The sequence below is a fragment of the Carcharodon carcharias genome, chromosome 14 (genome assembly GCF_017639515.1).
Source record: "Carcharodon carcharias isolate sCarCar2 chromosome 14, sCarCar2.pri, whole genome shotgun sequence".
NCBI classification, from domain to species: domain Eukaryota; kingdom Metazoa; phylum Chordata; class Chondrichthyes; order Lamniformes; family Lamnidae; genus Carcharodon; species Carcharodon carcharias.
This window is the reverse complement of record NC_054480.1, coordinates 3,726,884-3,751,892: the sequence shown is the minus strand read 5'-3', so window position 1 is coordinate 3,751,892 and position 25,009 is coordinate 3,726,884. Positions and strand designations below refer to the sequence as shown.

The 25,009-nt window shown below is 46.3% G+C and overlaps 1 protein-coding gene across 5 annotated transcripts in view; it reads right to left on the bottom strand.

Annotated features, from left to right (window-relative positions):
• LOC121286956 (myosin-7-like) overlaps positions 1-25,009 on the bottom strand; it is a 92,333-nt gene that overhangs the window by 14,931 nt on the left and 52,393 nt on the right. For all 5 annotated transcript variants that reach the window (XM_041204300.1, XM_041204304.1, XM_041204302.1 and 2 more), the window contains 10 exons: positions 24,757-24,893; positions 19,722-19,977; positions 18,044-18,286; positions 15,806-15,982; positions 13,934-14,079; positions 12,247-12,337; positions 10,763-11,152; positions 7,945-8,071; positions 7,297-7,415; positions 3,559-3,755 (listed from right to left, as the gene is read on the bottom strand). In XM_041204300.1, coding sequence (XP_041060234.1) covers positions 3,559-3,755; positions 7,297-7,415; positions 7,945-8,071; positions 10,763-11,152; positions 12,247-12,337; positions 13,934-14,079; positions 15,806-15,982; positions 18,044-18,286; positions 19,722-19,977; positions 24,757-24,893 — 1,883 coding nt within the window. The remainder of the gene's footprint in view (positions 1-3,558; positions 3,756-7,296; positions 7,416-7,944; positions 8,072-10,762; positions 11,153-12,246; positions 12,338-13,933; positions 14,080-15,805; positions 15,983-18,043; positions 18,287-19,721; positions 19,978-24,756; positions 24,894-25,009) is intronic.

The following is a 25,009-nucleotide window of genomic DNA, read 5'->3' as shown; positions in this document are numbered from 1 at the left end:
GGAGTAAACAAGGAGACTGTTTCCAGTGGTTGGAGGGTTAGTAACCAGAGGACACAGATTTAAGATGGTTCACAAAAGAACCAGGCAGGAGGGGATCAGAATGTTGCCTAAGGACCCTTGGTGAATTCCTGCAGTGCATCTTGTAGATGGTGTACACTGCTGCTACTGTGCATCGGTGGTGGAGGAATGAATGTTGAAGGTGGTGAATGTGGTGCCAGTCAAGCCGGCTGCTTTGTCCTGGATGGTGTCAAGCTTCTTGAGTGTTGTGGGAGGTGCACTCATCCAGGCAAGTGGTGAGTATTCCATCACACTCCTGACTTGTGCCTTGCAGATGGTGGACAGGTTTTGGGGAGTCAGGAGGTGAATTACTCGCCACAGGATTCCTAGCCTCTAAACTGCTCTTGTAGCCGCAGTATTTATATGGCTGGTCCAGTTCAGTTTCTGGTCAATGGTAACCCCCAGGATATTGATAGTGGGGGATTCAGTGATGGTAATGCCATTGATTGTCAAGGGGCAGATGGTTAGATTCTTTCTTATTGGAGGTGGTCATTGCCTGGCACTTGTGGGGCATGAATGTTACTTGCCATTTGTCAGTCCTAGCCTGGATATTGTCCAAGTCTTGCTGCATATGAACGTGGACTGCTTCAGTATCTGAGGAGTTGCAAATGGTGCTGAACATTGTGCAATCATCAGTGAACATCCCCACTTCTGACCTTATGAAGTCCATTGATGAAGCAGCTGAAGATGGTTGGGTTGAGGACAGTATTCAGAGGAATTCCAGCAGTGATGTCCTGCTGAGATGGAGCTGAGATAATTGATCTCCAACAACCACAACCATCTTCCTTTGTGCGAGGTATGACTCCAACGAGTGGAGAATTTCCCCCCTGATTCCCAGTGACTCCAGTTTTGCTAGTGCTCCTTGATGCCACACTCGGTCAAATGCTGCCTTGATGTCAAGGGCAGTCACTCTCACCTCACCTCGGAAGTTCAGCTCTTTTGTCCATGTTTGGACCAAGGCTGTAATGAGATCAGGAGCTGAGTGGCCCTGGCGGAACCCAAACTGGGCGTCAGTGAGCAGGTTATTGCTAAGCAAGTGCCGCTTGATAGCACTGTTGATGACCTCTTCCATCACTTTACTGATGGGGCAGTAATTGGCCGAGTTGGATTTGTCCTGCTTTTTGTGTACAGGACACACCTGGGCAATTTTACATATAGCCAGGTAGGTGCCAGTGTTGTAGCTGTACTGGAACAGCTTGGCTAGGGGTGCGGCAAGTTCTGGATCAGAAGCCTTCAATGCTATTGCCGGAATATTGTCAGGGCCCGTAGCCTTTGCAGTATCCAGTGCCTTCAGCCATTTCTTGATATCACGTGGAATAAATTGAATTGGCTGAAGACTGGCATCTGTGATGCTGGGGACCTCTGGAGGAGGCTGAGATGGATCATCCACTCGGCGCTGAAGATTGTTGCAAATGCTTCAGCCTTATCTTTTGCACTGATGTGCTGGACTCCCCCTCCATTGAGGATGGGGATATTTGTGGAGCCTCCTCCTCCGGTGAGTTGTTTAATTGTCCATCACCATTCATGACTGGATGTGGCAGGACTGCAGAGCTTAAATTTAATCGGTTGGTTGTGGAATCGCTTAGCTCCCCTTGTTATAGCTTCACCTTATTTTTAGGTATGCCTGGTGCTGCTCCTGGCATGCCCTCCTGCACCCTTCGTTGAACCAGGGTTCATCTCCTGGCTTGATGGTAATGGTAGAGTGGGGGATATGCCAGGCCATGAGGTTACAGATTGTGTTCGAGTACAATTCTGCTGCTGCTGATGACCCACAGCACCTCATGGATGCCCAGTCTTGAGTTGCCAAATCTGTTCGAAAACTATCCCATTTAGCATGGTGGTAGTGCCACACAACATAATGTAGGGCATCCCCAATGTGAAGACAGGACTTTGTCTCCACAATGACTGTGTGGTGGTCACTCCTACCGATACTGACATGGACAGATGCATCTGCAGCAGGCAGGTTGGTGAGGATGAGGTCAAGTATGTTTTTCCTTCTTGTTGGTTCCTTCACCACCTGCTGCAGACCCAGTCTAGCAGCTATGTCCTACAGGACTCGGCCAGCTCAGTCAGTGGTGGTGCTACCGAGCCACTCTTAGTGATGGACATTGGAGTCCTCCATCCAGAGTACATTCTGTGCCATTGCCACTCTCAGCGCTTCCTCCAAGTGTCCAAGTGGTGTTCAACATGGAGAAGCACTGATTCATCAGCTGAGTGCTGAGTGGGGTGTTAGTGGTGGTGGGGGTTGTGGTAATCAGCAGGAGGCTTCCTTGCCCATGTTTGACCTGATGCCATGAGACTTCATGGGGTCCAGAGTCGATGTTGAGGACTCCAAGGGCAACTCCCTCCTGACTGTATACCACTGTTCCCGCACCTCTGCTGGGTCTGTCCAGCCGGTGAGACAGGACATACCCAGGGATGGTGATGGTGGAGTCTGGGGCATTATCTGTAAGGTATGACTCCTTGAGGATGACTATGTCAGGCTGTTGCTTGACGAGTCTGTGAGACATCTCTCCCAATTTTGGCACAAGCCCCCAGGTGTTAGTAAGGAGGATTTTACAGGGTCAACAGGACTGAGATTGCAATTGTCGTTTCCAGTGCCTCGGTCATGCCGGGTGGTCTGTCCAGTTTCATGCCGGGTGCCGGGTGTACCGTGCCGGGTGGTCTGTCCAGTGCCTCGGTCGTGCCGGGTGGTCTGTCCAGTTTCATGCCGGGTGCCGGGTGTACCGTGCCGGGTGGTCTGTCCAGTTTCATGCCGGGTGTACCGTGCCGGGTGGTCTGTCCAGTTTCATGCCAGGTGCCGGGTGTACCGTGCCGGGTGGTCTGTCCAGTTTCATGCCTTTTTTAACTATCTAGCAGTTTGATACAACTGAGTGTCTTGCTGGACCATTTCAGAGGGCATGTAAGAGTCAACCACATTCCTGTGAGTCTGGAGTCACATGTAGGCCAGACCAGGTAAGGACAGCAGATTTCCTTCCCTAAAGGACTTTAATGAGCCAGTTGGGTTTTTACAACAATCGACAATAGTTTTGTGGTCACCATCACTGAGACTAGCTTTTAAATTCAGTTAATAAATCTGGAATTACATTCCACCAGCTGCTGTGGTGAGATTTGAACCTGTGTCCCCAAATCATTAAGATAAAAGCAAAAAAACTGCAGATGCTGGAAATCTGAAACAGAAACAAAAATACAAAAATAGCTGGAAAACCTCAGCAGGTCCGACAACATCTGCGGCGAGGAGCACAGTTAACTTTTCGAGTCTGCATGACTCTTCATCAGAACTGTTGAAGAGTCATACAGACTCGAAACGTTAACTGTGTTCCTCTCCGCAGATGTTGTCGGACCTGCTGAGTTTTTCCAGCTATTTTTGTTTTTGTCCCCAAATCGTTCGCCTGGGCCTCTGGATTACTCGAGAGGTTATTGTAACAGCTGGAGCTCAGCGAGAAGGATCAGTGATCTCATGTGTTTCTGATCAATACTATAGATTGTCACCATACTTACTTTGCCTCTTCCAGTTCCTCCGTTCTCTGGATTGCATCAGTTTCATATTTGTTACGCCATTGGGCCACTTCAGCATTGGCCTTGGACAGTGCCCTCTGTAGTTCTGCCTTTGCCTCCTGTTCCTCCTCGTACTGTTCTCTCAGAAGGTCACAATCATGTCGGGAAGCGTGCAGAGCATGAGCCAGAGCGTTCTTGGACTTTGATAGAAGCACAAACAAAATTAAACGTCATGGGCTGTGCTACAGTTCATGCTTATCCAGTACACCGTGACTTATCCAGACTGATGTGACCTTGAGATCAAATGGAGTGTAAGACAATCAGCTCTCTCTTGACTTCATGCGAATGTCACTATTCAACTGGTACTGAGTCTTAAAGATCAGGAAGATTCTAGACTGAGGGCCAAGTCCACTTTGATCAGATGCTTCAATTGTGAACTATTACAGCTTGTGACAACAGCCATTGACCAGAGTTCCGGGCCCTAATCTCTACCCTCTGATTCACAACTGATGTGAGGCTGTATAAATTGTTAATGAGGATAGAATGGATCAGTCACCTCAGAGTTAACATATGAAGCTCATTGTACAGGAGCCCTTACAAATTGTTGCTACTTAGTCAAGATTACACAAGTCTGCCGGCTTCTGGAACTTTGCACTGGCAGCAAGTGTTGTCTCCAGGGAATGAAGGGGAAGTTGAAGTGATCTCAAAGAGGCCAAACATCTCCTTTTACATAAAATGGCCCTTCCAAACTGCCAGTTGCTCACTCTTTGATCAGCCATTCACCAGGATCTTCCAGTGGTCAGTCAATCTGCTCAACCACTTCCTCACCTTCACCCTTCTTCCCAGTAAAGCCTCTACTCTCTTCTATTCTGGTTACTCCCCTATACCGTCCTCATCCATCGCTCCCTTATGTCAAAGGGCCACAAACTTGAGCGAACTTGATGGAGAAGTTGTTCATTAATCTCCCACACAGGAGATTAGTAAACAAAATTAGTTCACATGGGATTGGGGGTAATATACTGGTTTGGATTGAGAATTGCTTAACAGACAGAAAACAGAATAGGAATAAATGGGCCATTCTCAGGATGACATGCTGTTATTAGTGGAGTACAAGCATCAGTGCTGGGGACACAGCTGTCCACAATCTATATGAATTATTTGGGCGTGGGGACCAATTGTAATATTTGCAAGTTTGTTGATGACACAAAACTAGGTGGGAATGTGAGGTGGATGCAGGGAGGTTTCAAGCCTCCTTGGACAGGCTGAGTGAATGGGTAAGAACATGGCAGATGGAATATAATGTGAATCAATGTGAAGTTATCCACTTCTGCAGAAAAAACAGAAATGCTGAGTATTTCTTAAATAGTGAGAGGCTGGGAAGTGTTGATGTCCAAAGGGACCTGGGTGTCCTTGTTCATGAGTCACTAAAAGCTGGCATGCAGCTGCAGCAAGCAATTAGGAAGGCAAATGGTATGTTGGGCTTCATCACAAGGGGGACTTGAGTTCAGCAGTAAAGATGCCTTGCTGCAATTGTATACAGCCTTGGTGAGACTGCATCTGGAGTATTGTGTATAGTTCTGGTGTCCTTATCTAACGAAAGATATACTTGCAATGGAGGTTTACCAGTCTGATCCCTGAGATGGTGGGATTGTTTTATGAGGAGAGATTGAGGAAACTGGGCCTGTATTCTCTAGAGTTTCAAAGAATGAGGTGATCCCATTGAAACTTAACAATTTCTTACAGGGTGTGACAGGGTAGATATGGATAGGATGTTTCCTCTGGTTGGTGAGTCTAGAACCAGGGGACACAGTCTCAGGATAAAGGGCAGGTCGTTAAAGACTGAGGAATTTCTTCACTCAGCAGGGGTGAATCTTCGGAATTCTCTACCCCAGAGGGCTATGGAAGCTCAATCATTGAGCATGTTCAAGACAGAAATCCATAAATTTCTGGAGACTCATGATATCCAGGGATATGGGGATCATGTGGGAAAATGGCAGTGAGGTAGGTGATCAGCCATGGTCTAACTGGTGGAGCCGGCTAGATGGGCTGAAAGGCCTACTCCTCCTATGTTCCCAGCATTCATCATTAGATCTGGCTGGATCAAAACAAGTTCCATTAGCCATGCTGTGCTCTCCCAAACCACTCACTGTATCAGAATCAACCTAAAGATTAAAAATACCCCACTTCCTTTAGCCCCTCTCCCCCAACTCCTCCATCTTACCTTCAACAAGCTCATGGATTTCTTGGTCACTATGATTGAGACCATTCATTCCTCTGCCTCTGCCACTTTCCTCACTTCCCTTTACCCAGCCTGCCAAACTACCCAAAAGGTACCCCCTGGACAATAGACTGAAACCCGCATCTGTCTCACCTTATGGCCCCTTTGTGCTTCTCTTATCCATTAGACCTGCCTCCTACTCTCTCGACCACATTCTCACTAAACTGCAGACCTAGGGAAGAATTTTATGTCCCTGCTGTGGTGGGGGTGGGGCTGGAAAGTGCAGTGAGCTGTTCATAAGTCCATTGACTTTGGAGGGACTGGGAAATCCCACCAGCGGGAGAAGATGTAAAATTCTGCTCCTAGTTTTTGTTCCTGGTCTCCATGTTAGCTAAACAACGTATGGATTTTCCCTTCATATCAAAGCCAAAATCATAATTACTGAACTCTTTTATATAAAAAAACACCTCAAAGTACTTGCAGAATACCACCCTATCTCCATCCTTTGACCTGGGTGACCACACCATCCTCCCCCAGTGCCTCTCTGCTGTGGTCCAGCTGGGTGTGACTGCTCTCACCTGCTTCCGTTCTTATCTACCCAACCATTACCAGAGAATCACCTGCAATGGTTTCTCTCCCTGCCCCTGCATCATTACCTCTGCTATCCCCAAGGATTGATCCTTGGCCCCTCCTATTCCTTATCTACATGCTGCCCCTCGGTGACATCATCCAAAAGCACAGCATTAGTTTTCACGTGTACACTGACAACACCCAGCTCTACCTCACCACCACCTCTCTCGACTCCTCCACTGTCTCCAAATTATCAGACTGTTGTCCAACATCCCATGCTGGATAAGCAGAAATGTTCTCATTTAAATACAGCTAAAGCCATTGTCTTTGGTTTCACCATGAACTTAATTCCCCAGCTACCAATTGCATCCCTCTCCCTAGTCACAGTCTGAGGCTGAACCAGACTCTTTTCAATATTAGTGTCCTAGCTGGTCTCCAACTGAACTCTGACCCCACTTCCTCACCATCATTAAGACCACCCACTTCTAATTCTGTAATAACGTCATCTCAGTTCATCCCCAAGTCCCATTTCCCAATCATCCTTGTGCACATTGTCCTACTTTAGCTCTTGTCTAAGCAATGCCTTCATTCTTGTTTTCAAATCCCTCCATGGCCACCTCCTCGCTACCTCTGTAATCTCCTTCAGCCCCACAACCTTCCTAAACTCTCGGTCCCTCTGCCCTCTTGTCCATCCCCTAATCTATTTACTCTGCCAGTAGTAGGCCATGTGTTCAGCTGCCTAGGCCCTAAGTCTGAACCCTCTGCCTAAACCTTCCTATCTCACATTCCTCCTTTAAGACTCGTCTTAAAACCAACTTCTTTGACCAAGCTTTTAGCCATCAGCCCTAGTCTGTAGCTCAGTGTCCATTTTCTCTGACTGTGCCCCTCTGAAGTGCCTCGTGACCTTTCTGTCTGGTAGATTTCTGAAGTAAAGAGGTGATGAAGTTACTCACTTTGGTCTCTTCCTCCATCTGTCTCCTCAACTCATCGATACTTTGTGTGAAGGATACCTTTCCACGGCTTAGCTGGTTAATGAGAGCTTCCTTTTCTTCCATTTGTCTGCTGAACTCCCCTAATGGTTATCAAGGAACAATCTTAGAAACCCTTAAACACACAATAAATCAGCTGGCTAAATGTCCCCCTTACTCTTTCTGGCCTTCCCTGACAACACCATCTTTTGCTGGGATATTGGGATGTGTTGCATTAAGTGTTGTCAAGTCTTTGGTATCTCCACAGGTCAATACTCTGCACTTCAATGAAAGTGGGTTCCCATCTTTTACTTGATGTTACGGGGGTAGAGTAGGAGCAGCCATGTGAAAATTCATCACTACACCCCCTTCTTGAACCTCCCTGCTGCGTCAGGAGCCCTTATTTTAGCTGGTGGTGTGGGTGATGGTAAGCAGGCAGGGAACTTGCTCCTCAGGCCCTGTTCACCCCTCCAGCCCCATGTGGCCCCCCCCCCCCCCCCCCCCCCCCCCCCCCCCACTCCATGATGCAAGCATAAGAGATACAGGGCAGAGTGGGTAATGTCTCACTCACCGTCTACCCCACACACTTCCCTGTCACTCCCCACCCCCTCTCCCCCCGGCCCAGTTCCCTACCATTTTGACTCTGCAGCTTTGCTTTGTGTGAAGCCAGATCTGCCACTTGACGCTGAAGTTCTCCAACTTTGGTATTTGCTTCATTCAACTGATCTTCATAAGTTCTGCACATCTTCTCTGAATTGGCCTGAAACATCAAAAACACTGAACTCACTTGTTTATTCTTCAGTGGGGTGAAGGGTTTTTTTAGGAGAGGAATGAAGGCGGCAGATTTAAAGGCGAGAGAGACAACACCGGAAGAGAGAATCCTTAACAATATCAGCTAACATGGGCGCCAGGAGGAGAAGTTGAATAGTCAGTGGTTTAGTGGGAATAGGATCGAGGAAGGTGGATTTCATGGGCAAGACAGTCTTAGATTGAGCAAAAAGGGAGATAGGAGAGAAACTAGAGAAAAATGTGAGTTCAGGGATAGGGCAGGGTGGGACTTGAAGGGAATTTTGGTCCATGGGCTAGTGGAAGGGAGGAAAGTGATAAAAAAAACTGTGAAATTCCTGTAAGTACTGACTTTAAAACATCAATGTTCCCTGATGTTTCCAATTTCCACCCCTCTATCACCTTCACTTTTCTATCTCTGACACTTCCCTTCCCTTCCTTATCCTCTCTGTCTCCATTCATGGTGATAGACAGTTTATCAACATTCATTACAAGCCTACCGACTCCCACAGCTACCTTGGCTACAGCTCCTCACACCCCGCTTCCTGTAAGGACTCCATCCCATTCTCTCAGTTCCTTCGCCTCTGTCGCATCTGTTCTGATGACGTCACTTTCCAAAACGACGCTTCTGACATGTCTTCTTTCTTTTTTGTAACCGAGGTTTTCCCCCCGACTGTGGTTGACAGGGCCCTCAACCGTGTCCAGCCAATCTCCCACGCATCCGCCCTCACGCCTTCTCCTCCCTCCCAGAAACATGATAGGGTCCCCCTTGTCCTCACTTATCACCCCACCAGCCTCCGCATTCAAAGGATCATCCTCCGCCATTTCCGCCAACTCCAGCATGATGCCACCACCAAACACATCTTCCCTTCACCCTTCACCCCCCCCCTGCCCCCACCACTGTTGGCATTCCATAGGGACCGTTCCCTCCGGGACACCCTGGTCCACTCCTCCATCACCCTCTACACCTCAACCAACCTCCCACAGCACCTTCCCATGCAACCACAGAAGATGCTTCACCTGCCCCTTTACTTCCCCTCTCCTCACCGTCCAAGGGCCCAAACACTCCTTTCAGGTGAAGCAGCATTTCACTTGCACTTCCCTCAATTTAGTCTACTGCATTCGCTGCTCCCAAGGTGGTTTCCTCTACATTGGAGAGACCAAACGCAGACTGGGTGACCGCTTTGCAGAACACCTTCGGTCTGTCCACAAGCATGACCCAGATCTCCCTGTCGCTTGCCATTTTAACACTCCACCCTGCTCTCTTGCCCACATGTCCATCCTTGGCTTGCTGCATTGTTCCAGTGAAGCTCAACGCAAACTGGAGGAACAGCACCTCATCTTCCGACTAGGCACTTTACAGCCTTCCGGACTGAATATCGAGTTCAACAACTTTAGATCATGAACTCTCTCCTCCCTCTTGACCCCTTTTTTAAAATCCAATTTTTATTTATTTTTATGTATTTATTTTTTACATTTAATTTTATTCTTTTATTTACTTGTTCATTTTTAAAAATCCCTTTTCCCAAACACCCCCTCCCCCCCACAGGGCCATTGTCACTTGTTTTTATGTTTCTCTTTGATTGCTGGACCCTTTTTCTGCTATTAACACATTCTGCTCTTACCTTTATGCCACTATCAGCACCTTATTTAGTCTTTAATATTTTGCTTTTATGTTAAATTTGGTTGTTAATTGTTTGCTCCAAGTCACTCACCATCCTGACTTGGAAATATATCGGCCGTTCCTTCACTGTCACTGGGTCAAAATCCTGGAACTCCCTCCCTAACAGCACTGTGGGTGTACCTACACCACAGGGACTGCAGCGGCTCACCACCACCTTCTCAAGGGCATTTAAGGATGGGCAATAAATGCTGGCCTAGCCAGTGATGCCCACATCCCATGAATAAAAGAGGAAGTAGAGATTGACCACCCACATCACAGTGGAACCATCAAATACATCCATGTACGTTTGTTTTTGCAATGAAGATTTTGATCAGCTACAATAATAACTGATATATTGGCTGAGACAAGCTGGCTGCATCTCTCACTGAAAACTGCCACCAGGGAGAGCAGGGGGAACGATCTATGAGCAGGTAATCAGAGGTAGTTAGGGGAGAGACCACGGAGGGAATTGAAAACATCTATTCAAATTTTAAAATTGAAGCATTGTCAAACTGGGAGCCAATGTAAGCCAGTGAGCACAGAAGAGGTGGGTGAGTGGGACTTGGCAAGAGTTAGAATACTGACAGCAGAGTTTTGGACGATGTAGACTTAGCTTAAAGCTTTTTCATTTAAAGCCAGCATCGAGCACAGACCTGAACCCTGGGAACGGGTTGGAAATATATCGCCGTTCCTTCACTGTCGCTGGGTCAAAATCCTGGAACTCCCTCCCTAACAGCGCTGTGGGTGTACCTACACCACAGGGACTGCAGCGGTTCAAGAAGGCAGCTCACCACCACCTTCTCAAGGGCAATTAGGGATGGGCAATAAATGCTGGCCCAGCCAGCGACACCCCCAGCCCATGAAAGCCCAGAAGGAAAAAGCAGTAAAAACTGGGTATTAAGAGTACTGGTCCGAACTGTTTTTTCCCACTGAGTGAATAAAGAGAAACATATCTGAACTGAATCGGGGCAATTACAGCCCAATATTCTGCATGTTGCTCACCTTAAATTTTGTTATTTGTTCAATGCTGGAATTTAAATCATCTGTCTCCATTTTAAGTTCACTCTTTTCTTTCTCCAGCTTCTGCTTAACCCTTTGTAGGTTGTCAATCTGCTCACTCAGCTCTGCCACCGTGTCAGAATGCTTCTTTCGGAGAGCAGCACCAGTTGCTTCGTGCTGCAAGGTCGCCTCTTCCAGATCCCGGCGTAGTTTGAGGAACGCGGCTTCTCGTTTCTTATTCATCTCCACCTGCGCTGATGTTGCTCCTCCTGCTTCTTCCAACCTCTCACTCAACTCTTCCAGCTCTCGGGACACATCAGCCCTCTGCTTCTCCACCTTGGCCCTTGCAGTTCGTTCTGCTTCCAACTCCTCCTCAAGCTCTTCAATTCGAGCCTAGTTAGAGGGACAAAAACAATAATCAGGGCTGCAACTTGATTAATCACATGTTGAGAATTTTCCTGTCAAATGGGCTGATTTTAGATATCGGGTGGGTCCTCTTGTTGGTTAGGATAGACTCTTCCCTTTTGGATTGAGGTGTTACTCACAATATCATTTGTGGGTCATCAGCCTTGACCTTTGTGTTCAAGACTTGGATTGGGACCTGAACCCACAAACTCAGGGCTCAGAAGAGCTACCAACCGAGCTATGGCTGAGCATTCCCCAATTTTAATGCTCCACCGTTGACAACCATGCCTGCAGATAACTTGACCTCAAGCTCTGGCATTCCCTCGCTGCACTACTCCACCTCTCCTCCTCTAAGCTGCTCCTTAAAACCTTTTTCTCTCTTTGACAAGCTTTTGAGCACCTGACCTAATAGCTCCTTGTGTGGTTTGTTGTTAAATTTAGTTTACTTACTGCTCCTGTGAGGCACCTTGGGACGTTATACTATTTTAGTGATGCCATATAAATACAGGTTGTTGTTGTTGACATTGTTAATTTCACACGATGGCCCAGTGCTCACAAAGAACTGGGCAGAAAGGTTGAAGATTGATTTCATAGGAGCCAGGAAGAAAGAGATGGGACCATTCCCTCCATGGCACACAGTGTGCAAAGTATGCTAATGTACACGGAATGGAGAGGGGGGGTACATCAATGTACACGGAATGGAGAGGGGGGTACATCAATGTACACGGAATGGAGAGGGGGGTACATCAATGTACACGGAATGGAGAGGGGGGGTACATCAATGTACACGGAATGGAGAGGGGGGTACATCAATGTACACGGAATGGAGAGGGGGGTACATCAATGTACACGGAATGGAGAGGGGGGTACATCAATGTACACGGAATGGAGAGGGGGGTACATTAACCACAGAGATGAAAGATCAGCTTCAATCAGCTGCCATTAATAGAATAGATGTGCCATCTCCATCAGCACCAATGAAAAGGTCATTGTTCCAACCACAGTCTCAATGTCCCCCTGGAGTGTGAATAAAATGATTGATTTTCTATGATTGAAGATTTTTAGGAGCTTCCTGAGCCTACCTGAAGTTCTTTAATCTTCTTCTGGAGTTGAGCAACGAGAGCCACTTCATCCTCAACCTTTGAATTTAATTGATTTATTTCAAAATCCTTCCTGTGAGCAGAAAAGCAAATGTCCGTTCAAGACACAGGTCGGGGCCTGATACATGGAATAAGATTGCTTGTGACTTCATTGCTTATACTTACGAGTATTTGTGGCATGATCAACAGGCAGTCACATGGCAAACATTAATAAAACTGATTGGGATGTGTTTGGCCAATTCCTAATCTATTTGTTGCAGTTTCCTGAGCTACCACTCTCTTGTGTTAACTTGCCTGAGTGTTAATTGTTCATGTGTGTCTCACTAGGGGGTTATAAGCTGTTTAACAATGGAGGGCATCACATGAGGCCTACTTTCCTCACATGAGAGTCACATGAGTGCAGGCCCTGGATAAGCTTCGATACATGAGAGGTTATGAAGTGAATTGTACCGTACCCACTGAATGATATCAGGTAACTCAACACACATTGAAGATGGAATCTGAACCTTCCTGTGTATTTCAGAATCACAGAATAATACAGGACGTAAAGAAGACATTTGACCCATCAGACCCGTGCAAGCTCTTTGAAAGAGCTATCCAATTAACCCTCTCACCACAGTCCTGCCAATTAACCCTCTCACCATAGTCCTGCAAATTTCACCTTTTCAAGTATTTATCAAATTTTCTTTTGCAAGTTATTATTGAATGTACTTCCATTGCTCTTTCAGGCAGTGCCTTCCAGCGCTCATTGTAAAAACAACTCCCCATTTTTCACCTCTGATTCTTTTGCCAATTCTTTTCAATCTGTGCCTCTCTGGTTACTGACCCTCCTGCCACTAGAAACAGTTTCTCTTCATTTATTCTATCAAAGCCTCTCATGATTTTAAACACCTCTATCAAATCTGCTCAATTTACAAATAAAAGAAAGTACTGCAGATGCTGGAAACCTGAAATAAAAATAGAAAATGCTGGAAGTACTCAGCAGGTCATCAGAAAATTGATTAAACTGAGAAGTTCTGATGAGATGTCATTGACCTAAAACACTAACTCTCTTTCTCTCTCTGCACAGATGCTGCCAGGACCTGCTAGGTTTTTCCAGTATTTTCTCTAAGCTGCTTTGAGGAGAACAATCCCAGCTTCTCCAGTCTCTCCACGTAACTGAAGTCTCTCATCCCAGGAACCATTCTGGTAAATCTCCACTGCACAAGGACAGTGGAGTTAACAGTGGATTCCTTGGGATTGAAGGAGAATTGTTTTCAGTGTTTGCCTGTTGTACGAGTTTAAAGAGTTCATTCTGAATGTTCAGTAATCTTGTGACGAGGACCCTGACTCCTCGTAGTGGATCTAACTAGCAAGGTTGAGGGTCACCAATTAAGAGACAGGAAAGACCCAGTAATAGGCTTATGTCATTTTAGTTACAAGGTCATGCTGTCTCATGTCAATTTGAAGGTTTAAAGCCTATTGGAAGCACCAGGTGCTGTTTTACTGTGAATGGATTGTAGAGTCATAGAATGATAACACAGGAGGCCATTGTGTCTGTGCCAGCTCTCTGTAAAAGCAATTCAGCTAGTCCCAATCCCCTACCTTTTCCCATAATCCTTCACTTTTTTTTCGCTTAAACTTTCTTTGGAAGATTATAATTGAGTGATACAGAAATGTCACAACTCACTTCTTCAGTCTCTCCTCCAGTTGTTGTTTATCGTTCTCTAGATCCATGACAGACTCGTGTGTTAGTTTTAAATCTCCCTCCAGTTTCCGCTTGGCTCGTTCCAGATCCATCCGGACTTTTTTCTCTTGTTCCAATGACCCTTCCAGCTGCCAATGGAAATGGAAGGAAGTTAGTTGGAGGCAGACAAACAGGAATCAAGCTGCAAACACACTCCAGTTGGAAAATCATCTCTGCTGATTCGATCTGTACTGCATGAACTGTCAGCACAGAATATTTTCATAATTCATGGAGATACTGAATATAGAAATTTGAAAGTATATAATTTCGCGTGATGATGTAACAAAGTTAATTCTCAATTCAAATGAAATTTACATCTCATTTGATTCTGACCTTGTGAATTTTCAGCTCTGCTCAAAGGCAATTTATCATCATTTCCAGGAAACAGGACCTTTCCCTGGCCAGGTGTGAATGGGACATCACTGCTTTAACCTGCTGATGGTCAGTTATGTGTTACAGTAAATGAGAAAGAGTTGTGGAAACTTTGTGAGAGAGTGGGACTGATAATGTGAGCAGGAAGTGAAGAATTGTTGGGGCGATCCCCAACACCAGCCACCATTTTAACCCCAGTCCAGGCTCAGGTCAGATCTACAGCATCATCACAACTAGAGACAGAGGTAGATATGTTTCATCCATCTGATTGGAGGAACAGGTGGACCCTGCATTGAGACCTCTGGCTTTTCCACTCCAGGCATCCAATCACTGCAAGGACTTAAGGGCCAAAGCTTTTGATTGGTGCAATTTGTCCTTCAAGCATCAAAAAGGAGGGGTCCAGATACAAGAAGATTTGTTCCATTTTCTGAGAAACTGTGTTGCTGCTTAAAGTGGTTCGGATTTGGAAACAGGATCTCGTCCCAAGACAGATTCCACATCCCCATGCACGCCAAAACTCAACCCCCATCCACCCCAAAACTCACCCCACCATCCACCCCAAAACTCACCCCCCTATCCACCCCAAAACTTACCCCCCTATCCACCCCAAAACTCACCCCCCATTCATCCCAAATCTCACCCCCCATCCACCCCAAAACTCATCCCCCCATTCATCCCAAAACTCACCCTCCATCCACCCCAAAACTCACCCCCCATCCACCCCAAAACTCAACCCCCATCCACCCCAAAACTCAACCCCCCATCCACCCCAAAACTCAACCCCCATTCATCCCAAAACTCAACCCCCATCCACCCCAAAACTCACCCCTCCATTTATCCCAAAACTCAACCCCCATCCACCCCAAAACTCACCCCTCCATTCATCCCAAAACTCAATCCCCCCATCCACCCCAAAACGCACCCCTCCATCTACCACAAAACACACCCCCCCATCCATCCCAAAACTCAACCCCCCCCCATCCACCCCAAAACGCACCCCCCATTCATCCCAAAACTCACCCCCCCATCCACCCCAAAACTCACCCCCCCATTTATCCCAAAACTCAACCCCCATCCACCAGCCCCCCCTCCCCCCCCTCCCCCCCCCCCCATCCCCCCACCCACCCACCACTCCCCCCACCTCCCCCGTCCATCCTGATAACATCCTGGATGCAGCTGTAAGTTTGGTTCAGGATTCCATGAAGGCTGGGAATATGGAATTGGCTGGGATAAGCAGTGGGTTCATATTCGGTCCAGACCCAGGGAAGAATCCCTGGATGCTCATCATTTCCACTGGAGATTTGTTAAGTTTTGTTTGATTATCTCTGTGAAGCATCTTGGGAAGGAATCCATCCAAAAGTGAACACTCAGATCATTAAAACCTCAGGATTCTTTATTAGTCTGGAATTTCAAGGAGCATCTGAAACTTTAATTTTCACTCACGTCATCGACCTGTTGTTCTAGTTTGGCCTTGGCTTTGCTCAGCGTGTTAACTTTGTCCTCCTCAGCCTGCAGGTCCTCCAGTGTTTGCTGATGGGCCTCCTGAAGAGCCTTCTTCTCCTTTGTGAGTTTAGCAATGATTTCATCAAGAGATGCCATTTCTTCCGTAAGATTTTTAACCTAAAAATTTCACCAAGACATTCAGAATTACAAATAACTCTTCACTGGGTCAGAGGTTATCTGCATCCATCAGGTTATCATCTGCTTACTAACTGACGTAGGTTTGAGAATCTCAGCCTTCAGGAGCAACAAGTATAATCTGCCCGACAGGAATTGCAAGTTAACAATCTATCTCAATCAATGAAGGACGTGAGACACTGGAATGCAGTATTGGTGGGGACAGGGTCTGTCACTGTATAACACTGGGATACAGTACTAGTGGGGACAGGTCTGTCACTGTATAACACTTGGGTACAGTACTGATGGGGACAAGTCTGTCACTGTATAACACTGGGGTGCAGTATTGGTGGGGACAAGTCTGTCACTGTATAACACTGGGGTACAGTAATGGTGGGGACAAGTCTGTCACTATATAACACTGGGGTGCAGTATTGGTGGGGGCAGGGTCTGTCACTGTATAACACTGGGGTGCAGTATTGGTGGGGGCAGGGTCTGTCACAGTATAACACTGGGGTACAGCACTGGAGGAGACAGGTCTGTCACAGTATAACACTGGGGTACAGCACTGGTGGGGACAGGTCTGTCACTGTATAACACTGGGGTACAGCACTGGTGGGGACAGGTCTGTCACTGTATAACACGGGTACAGTACTGGTGGGGACAAGTCTGTCACTGTATAACACTGGGATATAGTACTGGTGGGGACAGGTCTGTCAATGTATAACACTGGGGTGCAGTAATGGTGGGGACAAGTTTGTCACTGTGTAACACTGGGGTATAGTACTGGTGGAGACAGGTCTGTCACTGTATAACACGGGTATAGTACTGGTGGAGACAGGTCTGTCACTGTAGAACACTGGGGTACAGTACTGGTGGGGACGGGTCTGTCACTGTATAACATTGGGGTACAGTACTGGTGGGGACAAGTCTGTCACTATATAACACTGGGGTGCAGTATTGGTGAGGACAAGTCTGTCACTGTATAACACTGGGGTATAGTACTGGTGGGGGCAGGGTCTGTCACTGTATAACACTGGGGTACAGCACTGGTGGGGACAGGTCTGTCACTGTATAACACTGGGGTACAGTACTGGTGGGGACAGGTCTGTCACTGTATAACACTGGGGTACAGTACTGGTGGGGACTGGACTGTCACTGTATAACACTGGGGTACAGCACTGGTGGGGACTGGACTGTCACGGTATAACACTGGGGTACAGTACTGGTGGGGACAAGTCTGTCACTGTATAACACTGGGGTACAGTACTGGTGGGGACAGGTCTGTCACTGTATAATACTGGGGTGCAGTATTGGGGACAAGTCTGTCAGTGTATAACACTGGGGTACAGTACTGGTGGGGACAGGTCTGTCACTGTATAACACGGGTACAGTACTGGTGGGGACAGGTCTGTCACTGTATAACACTGGGGTACAGTACTGGTGGGGACAGGTCTGTCACTGTATAACACTGGGGTACAGCACTGGTGGGGACAGGTCTGTCACTGTATAACACGGGTGCAGTGTTGGTGGGGACGGGTCTGTCACTGTATAACACTGGGGTACAGTACTGATGGGGACAGGTCTGTCACTGTATAACACTGGGGTACAGTACTGATGGGGACAGGTCTGTTACTGTATAACACTGGGGTACAGTACTGGTGGGGACAGGTCTGTTACTGTATAACACTGGGGTACAGTACTGGTGGGGATAGGTCTGTCACTGTATAACACTGGGGTACAGTACTGGTGGGGACAGGTCTGTTACTGTATAACACTGAGGGTAGGGGTGGAGAGTGGAACTTGATGGTGAAAGGGAGGGGAGGGGAAGGTAAGGTTTAGGGAAGTGGGGAGGAGAGTGGGAGGTGAACAGAATGTGATAAAGAGGAAGGTTTTGGTGTGAGGGGTGACACTTTTCCCCAACATGGGTGGTGATCCTGTGAGTGTGGCTGCATCATGGAGCAGGTTCCTCTCGCATTCAGAGTCTGACTGGAATCTAGAAACTGACACAGGGAAGAGGGAAATTGGAATTAATTTTGAGTTGTTGTTTAATGTGAACTTTACCTTATTTTCTGTTGCATGTTTCTCCTTTTCCACTTTAGCCAGTGTGATTTCTAGATCATCAATGTCTTTTTTCAGTTCCGCACACTCATCCTCTAGTTTGCGTTTCTTGGAGGTCAGATCAGCATTCATCTCCTCTTCATCATCAAGCCGCTCGGTCAGTTCCTTCACCTTTGCCTCCAGCTGGATCTTTGCTTTGATCAGAAGGTCACATCTTTCTGCTGCATCAGCAAGAGTGTCTTGTTCCTAGAGACAGAAATCAAACACTGGTTAACATCAGTTCCCAATCTTCCTGAGCTAATAAGAGTAGGACTGAATGTTAATGTGGAGCATTTTGAGTTGTGAATGTTAAATGAGATGGTCACTGGATGGGTCAAAGCTCTCGCTCCCTCACTGACTCTCCCATGCTCCCACTGACTCAGCCCAACCAGTGGCAAATGGCCCTGGACTGATTCTGCCCAGCCCCTTGCTCACAGCCAGACCTGAACCACACACGTAGAAGTGATGGACCTGGTATCAAACTCACTGGCCAAAATCTTCCAGTAGCAGGGCTGGAGAGCCATTGAAATCTCCAATCACATTGGTGGGACAGGAGGATTCCACTGGTGTGAGGTGCTGGAATATTCCAGCCACTGTCCCTCTCTTCAATCAGTTTGAAACTCTCTGGAGGCATTTTCACTTTTGGGTGATAGCCATTTAGCTGCTCTTTTACAACTTGCCCGATGGAGACAAGTACTCGATTCACTTCACCTTTGCCTCCAACTGGATCTTTGCTTTGATCAGAAAGTTGCGTCTTTCTAATGCATCAGTGAAAGTGGGAGATGATGGCAATGTCACTGGGCTAGTAATCCAGAATGCTCTGGGGACATGGATTAAAACCCTACCACGGCAGCTGGTGGAATTCTATTTTTATTCATCCATGGGATGTGGGTGGCGCTGGCTAGGCCAGCATTTATTGCCCTTCCCTAATTCCCTTGTTCAGAGGGCAGTTAAGAGTCAACATGTAGGCCAGACCAGGTAAGGATGACTGATTTCCTTCCCGAAAGGACATTAGTGAACCAGATGGGTTTTTACAATAATCAACAATAGTTTCACAGTCATCATCAGACTTTTAATTCCAGATTTTTATTCAATTCCAATTCCACCATCTGCTGTGGTGGGATTCGAACCCGGTCCCCAGAGCATTACCCTGGGTCTCTGGCTTACTAGTCCAGTGACAATACCACTGCGCCATACAATTAATAAATCTGGAATATAAAGCTAGTCTCAGTAATGATGACAATGAAACCATTGTCAATTGAGGTAAAAACCCATCTGGTTCACTAATATCCTTTAGGGAAGGAAATCTTACCTGGTCTGGCCTACATGTGACTCCAGACCCGCAGCAATGTGGTTGACTCATAACTGCCCTTCTGAAATGGCCTAACTAGCCACTCAATTCAAGGGCAATTAGGGATGGGCAGCAAATACTGGCCTTGCCGGTGACACCCACGTCCTATAAAAGAATTAAAAAATACTTGATTCTCACCATTGCTAAAAACATGTTCAGCAAACCAGGCTGAGTTCATTTTCTATGAGATGTGCGAGAATTAGAAGGTCACGTCCAATGAGGGTGGGGCTCTATGTGGGACCATGTCTAGTGCTGATGGGGCTATGGGAGGGGCTACCCCTTGGGCCTTACCGCCTGGAGCTGAAGAGACAGATCATTCTTCTCCTGAATCAAGCTGACTTGCTTCTCCTCCAGCTCCTTGCGTTTGGCCTCAGATTTCACCAGAGCCTCCTTCAACTTCAAGAACTCATCCTTCAGGTTTGCCATCTCTTTCTCAGTCTCAGCGCTCTTCAGTAGAGGCTTAATCTTGAAGAAAAGCTTCATCCAGGACCAATTCTTCACTGCGTTGAAAGCACGAATGTTCCATTGAATGACAAGTAACGCATCCCTGGTTCCAAAATAAATTAGAAATGCAAATTAATTTTATTAGCGTAGCTTTAATCCCCGACCTATATAAATGATTTGGATGTGGGGACCAATTGTAATATTTCCAAATTTGCTGATGACACTGAACTGGGTGGGAACTTAAGTTGTAAGGAGGATGCAAGGAGGCTTCAAGCCTCCTTGGACAGGCTGAGTGAATGGGTAAGAACATGGCAGATGGATTATAATGTGAATCAATGGGAAGTTATCCACTTTGGTAGAAAAATCAGAAATGCTGAGTATTTCTTAAATGATGAGAGGTTGGGAAGTATTGATATCCAAAGGGACCTGGGTGTCTTTGCTCATGTGTCACTAAAAGCTAGCATGGAGCTGCTGCAAGCAATTAGGAAGGCATGTGGTATATTGGCCTTCATCACTAGGGGATTGAAGTTCAGGAGTAAAGATGTCTTTCTGCAGCTGTATAGAGCCTTGGTGAGACCACACCTGGAGTAATGTGCACAGTTCTGATCCCCTTATCTAGGGAAGGATATCCTTCCCATATAAGGAAGGGTGTGCAATGGAGCTTCACCAGACTAACCCCTGAGATGGCAGGATTATTTTATGAGGAGAGATTGGGGAAACTGGGTCTGTATTCCCTAGAATTTTGAAGAATGAGAGATGATCTCATTGAAACATACAAAATTCTTACAGATTATTCTTATAGGTAAGATGTTTCCCCTGGCTGGTGAGTCTAGAACCAGGGGACACAGAATCAGAATAAGGGACACGCCATTTAAGACTGAGATGAGGAGGAATTGCTTCACTCAGCAGGTGGTGAATCTTTGGAATTCTGTACCTGAGGGCTGTGGAAGCTTATTCATTGAGCATGTTCAAGATACAAATCAATAGATTTCTGGAGACTAATAACATCCAGGGATATGGGGATAGCATGGGAAAGTGACGGTGAGGTAGATGATTGGCCATGCTCTAATTGAATGGCAGAGCCAGCTTGACGGGCTGAATGGCCTACTCCTGTTCCTATGTTTCCTATGACTCTTTAATCCATTGACGTATTCAATTTATTAATGAGATATGAGCCAGATTTAGATAATAGCCTAATGGTGTGTAAACATTTGTCTAAAAGCGATCATAATATGATTGAGTTCAATGTAGTGTTTGATAGGAAGAAATGTGAAGCATCCTCAATGTGAGAGACAAAAATGGTGGAAAGCTAGGAAGAGTGTGGTTGCAAACATTCGTTTGGACCTCCTGAAGGCTGCAAAGAAAATGCTGGGTGAGACAAAAGTGGCTGTAAATTTTCCTCTCCTGGCTCCTGTCGAAATGAAAGGAGATATACAGCAGAACTGGCAATTTTTCCACTTGCAATGTCCAAACTATGAGATTGCAACGGATTTAACTAACAAGCTGAAACCAATATGAGTAGCAACACCTTTAACTGTTGGGGGGAAAGAGTGCTGCAAATTGTATTCCACCCTGAATTTATTTGAAGAACAGAAAGAACAGACTGCAGAAAAGTTGAAGCCTTGAAGGCACACTTTGAACCCCAAATGAGTGTAACTTGTGAATGGTATGTGTTCAACATTAGGGCTCAAGGTTAAAAGAAGAGTCCATTGATCAGGATGTGACTGCAACAAATACAGAGAAACTGTTCTTATTGATGGGAGGATGGAGAACCAGAGGGCACAGATTTAAGGTGAAGAAACAATGGAGACATGAGAACTTCATCATGCAGCGAGTGGTTTGGGTCTAGAATGCCCTGCCTGAGTGTGGGGTGGAGGCATGTTCAATTGAGGCTTTCAAAAGGGAATTGGGTTAGTCAAAATCCTGGAACTCCCTCCCTAACAGCACTGTGGGTATACCTACACCACAGGGACTGCAGCGGTTCAAGAAATCAGTTCATCACCACCTTCTCAAGGGCAAGTAGAGATGGGTAATAAATGCTGGGCCAGCCAGCGATGCCCACACCCCATAAATTAATTTTTTTTTAAATGTGAAAAGGAAGAATCCACAGGACTTTGGGGAGAAGACGTGAGTGTGTCACTGGGTGAATTGCTCCTTCAGGGGGCCAGCACAGACATGACAGACTGAATGGCCTCCTTCAGTGTTGTAACCATTCTAGAGTTATACGATTCTAGTGTTCATATTCTGACAGGTTCATGGCCACTTTCATAGTTCCCAACTTTTTAAAGCTGAATTCAATCTCATGCTGCTCATGGTGGGTTTATAGTCATATTCTTTTGATTGTTAGTCCTGGCTTTAGGATTACTAATCAAGTAACAAAGCACCTACACTTACTCTATCCCCGATAATCACAGAATCTTTACAGTGCAGAAGGAGGCCATTTGGCCCATCAAGTCTGCATTGGCTCTCTGAAAGAGCATTCTACCTAGTCCCACTCCCTGCCTTAACCCCATAACCTTGCACATTCTCTGTTTTCAGGTAGCAATCCAATTCTCTTTTGAATACCTCGATCAAACCTGCCTCCATCACCCTTTCAGGAAGTTTGTTCCAGACTCCAACCACCCTTTGGGTGGAAAATTTTTTTCCTCACATCACATTTACTCCTTTTGCCAATTATTTTGAATCTGTGCCCTCTAGTTCTTGATGTTCTCTTGAATGGGAACAGTTTCTCACTAGTTACCCTGTCCATACCCCTCAGGATCTTGAATACCTCTATCAAGTCCCCTCTCAGCCTTCTTTTCTCCAAGGAAAACAGTCCTAACCTCTCCAATCTATCCTCATAGCTACAGTTCTTTATCGCTGGAATCATTCTTGTGAATCTCATCTGTACTTTCTCCAAAGCTTTCTCAACCTTCCTCAAGTATGGCGCCCAGAACTGGATGCAGTACTCCAGATGAGGCCTAACTAGTGTCTTATACAAGTTCAACATGACCTCCTTATTCTTGTACTCAATGCCCCTATTAATAAAACCTAAGATACTATCTGCTTTATTAACTGCTCTCTCAACATGTCCTGCCATTTTCAATGACCTATGTACGTACACACCAAGGTGTTCCTGTACCTCCCTTATTTTATACTGTCTCTCCACATTCTTCCTGCCAAAATGAATCACTTTACATTTCTCTGTATTGAACTTCATCTGCCACTTGTCTGCCCAGTCCACCAACATGTCTATGTCCTTTTGAAGTTCAAGATTATCCCCATCACAGTTAACAACATTTCCAATCTTCGTATCATCTGCAAATTTTGAAATCATGCCCTGCACACCACAGTCTAGGTCATTAATATATATCAGGAAAAGCAAGGGTCCCAACATCGACTCTCTGGATTTATTTATCCTACCTTTCCCCTTCAGGAGAATATATCTTGACATTTTCTGCTATACTTTTTCTTTGAAGGTGACCCATTGTTCAGCCACTGTCTTTTCTGCCAACATTTGATTCCAACTCACTCGACTCAAATGCATTCCCATCCCATCAAATTTGGCTTTTCCCCAATTAATTATCCCTGCTCTGGATTGTAACCTGTTCTTCTCCATGGCCAACCTAAACCTTACGATACAATGGTTACTGTCTCCTAAAGGGTCTCCCACTGATATTTGATAATGAAGGGGTTTGACAAAGCTGGTCACTGTAACTAAATGTTCAAGTTCCAAAGACAAGTCACAGATAGTGAAGGATGACGGATGCCACCAGAAATAGGTTCAGATTTTCACATCAGGCATGGGATTGAGTGAAGACCCGTCCTTTCACTGTCATAGCGGTGACTGGGCAGAGCTATTAAATTTCACCCAGTTAGGACTAGAGAGAGTGCAGAAGAGATTTACCAGGATGTTGCCTGGGCTGGAGAGTTTTAGTTATGAGGAGAGATTGGATAGACTGGGGTTAGTTTCCATGGAGCTGAGGAGATTGAGGGGGACATGATTGAGGTGTATAAAATTATGAGGGGAATAGATAGGGTAGACAGGAAGGAACTTTTCCCCTTGGTGGAGGGATCAATAACTGGGGGTATAGATTTAAGGTAAGGGGCAGGAGGTTTAGAGGGGATGTGAGGAAGAATTTGTTCACCCAGAGGGTGGTGGGAATCTGGAACTCGCTGCCTAAAAGGATGGTAGAGGCAGAAACTCTCATAACATTTAAGAAGTATTTGGATGTGCACTTGCGATGCCAGGGCATACAAGGCTATGGGCCGAGTGCTGGAAAATGGGATTAGAATAGTTAGGTAATTGTTTGACCGCCGCAGACCAGATGGGCCGAAGGGCCTTTTTCTATGACTCTCTGACCATTTGATTGGGGCGACTGACCGATTGTAATTTGTGTTGTGTTATGAATACTAACCAGTAACAGTTAAATGTGAGACAGTCTCACTCTCAACAACCCAATCCAAAACCTTCAACATTCACTCCCTCCACCACCAACGCACAGTAGCAGCAGTGTGTACCATCCACAAGATGCATTGCAGGAATTCACCAAGGCTCCTTAGACAGCACCTTCCAAACCCACAACCACTACCATCTAGAAGGACAAGGGCAGCAGATAGATGGGAACACCACCACCTGAAGTTCCCCTTCAAGTCACTCACTATCCTGACTTGGAAATATATCACCGTTCCTTCACTGTCGCTGGGTCAAAATCCTGGAACTCCCTCCCTAACAGCACTGTGGGTGTACCTACACCACATGGACTGCAGCGGTTCAAGAAGGCAGCTCACCACCACCTTCTCAAGGGCAACTAAGGATGGGCAATAAATGCTGGCCCAGCGAGGGAAGCCCACATCCTGAGAAAGAATAAAAAAAAAATTCCCATTGATAGCTGGGATTTACCGTCTGGCGATGATCTTCTGGTACTCGATTCTCATTAATCGGCCTCGGCTGCGAGCCTGGATCATTGTCAGGATCTTTGCTAAACGCTCATCTCGCATTTCTTCCAGTTGACCCAACAAGCCGGCCTTGAAGAACACCTGGTTCACAAAGCAAGCATCACAGTTCAAGAGCAACTAGACAGGGCATTTAACTGGTCAGGGTTGGTTTTGACTGGCAGGACTATAATCCTGTGCAGATTTCATTCACTTAATAA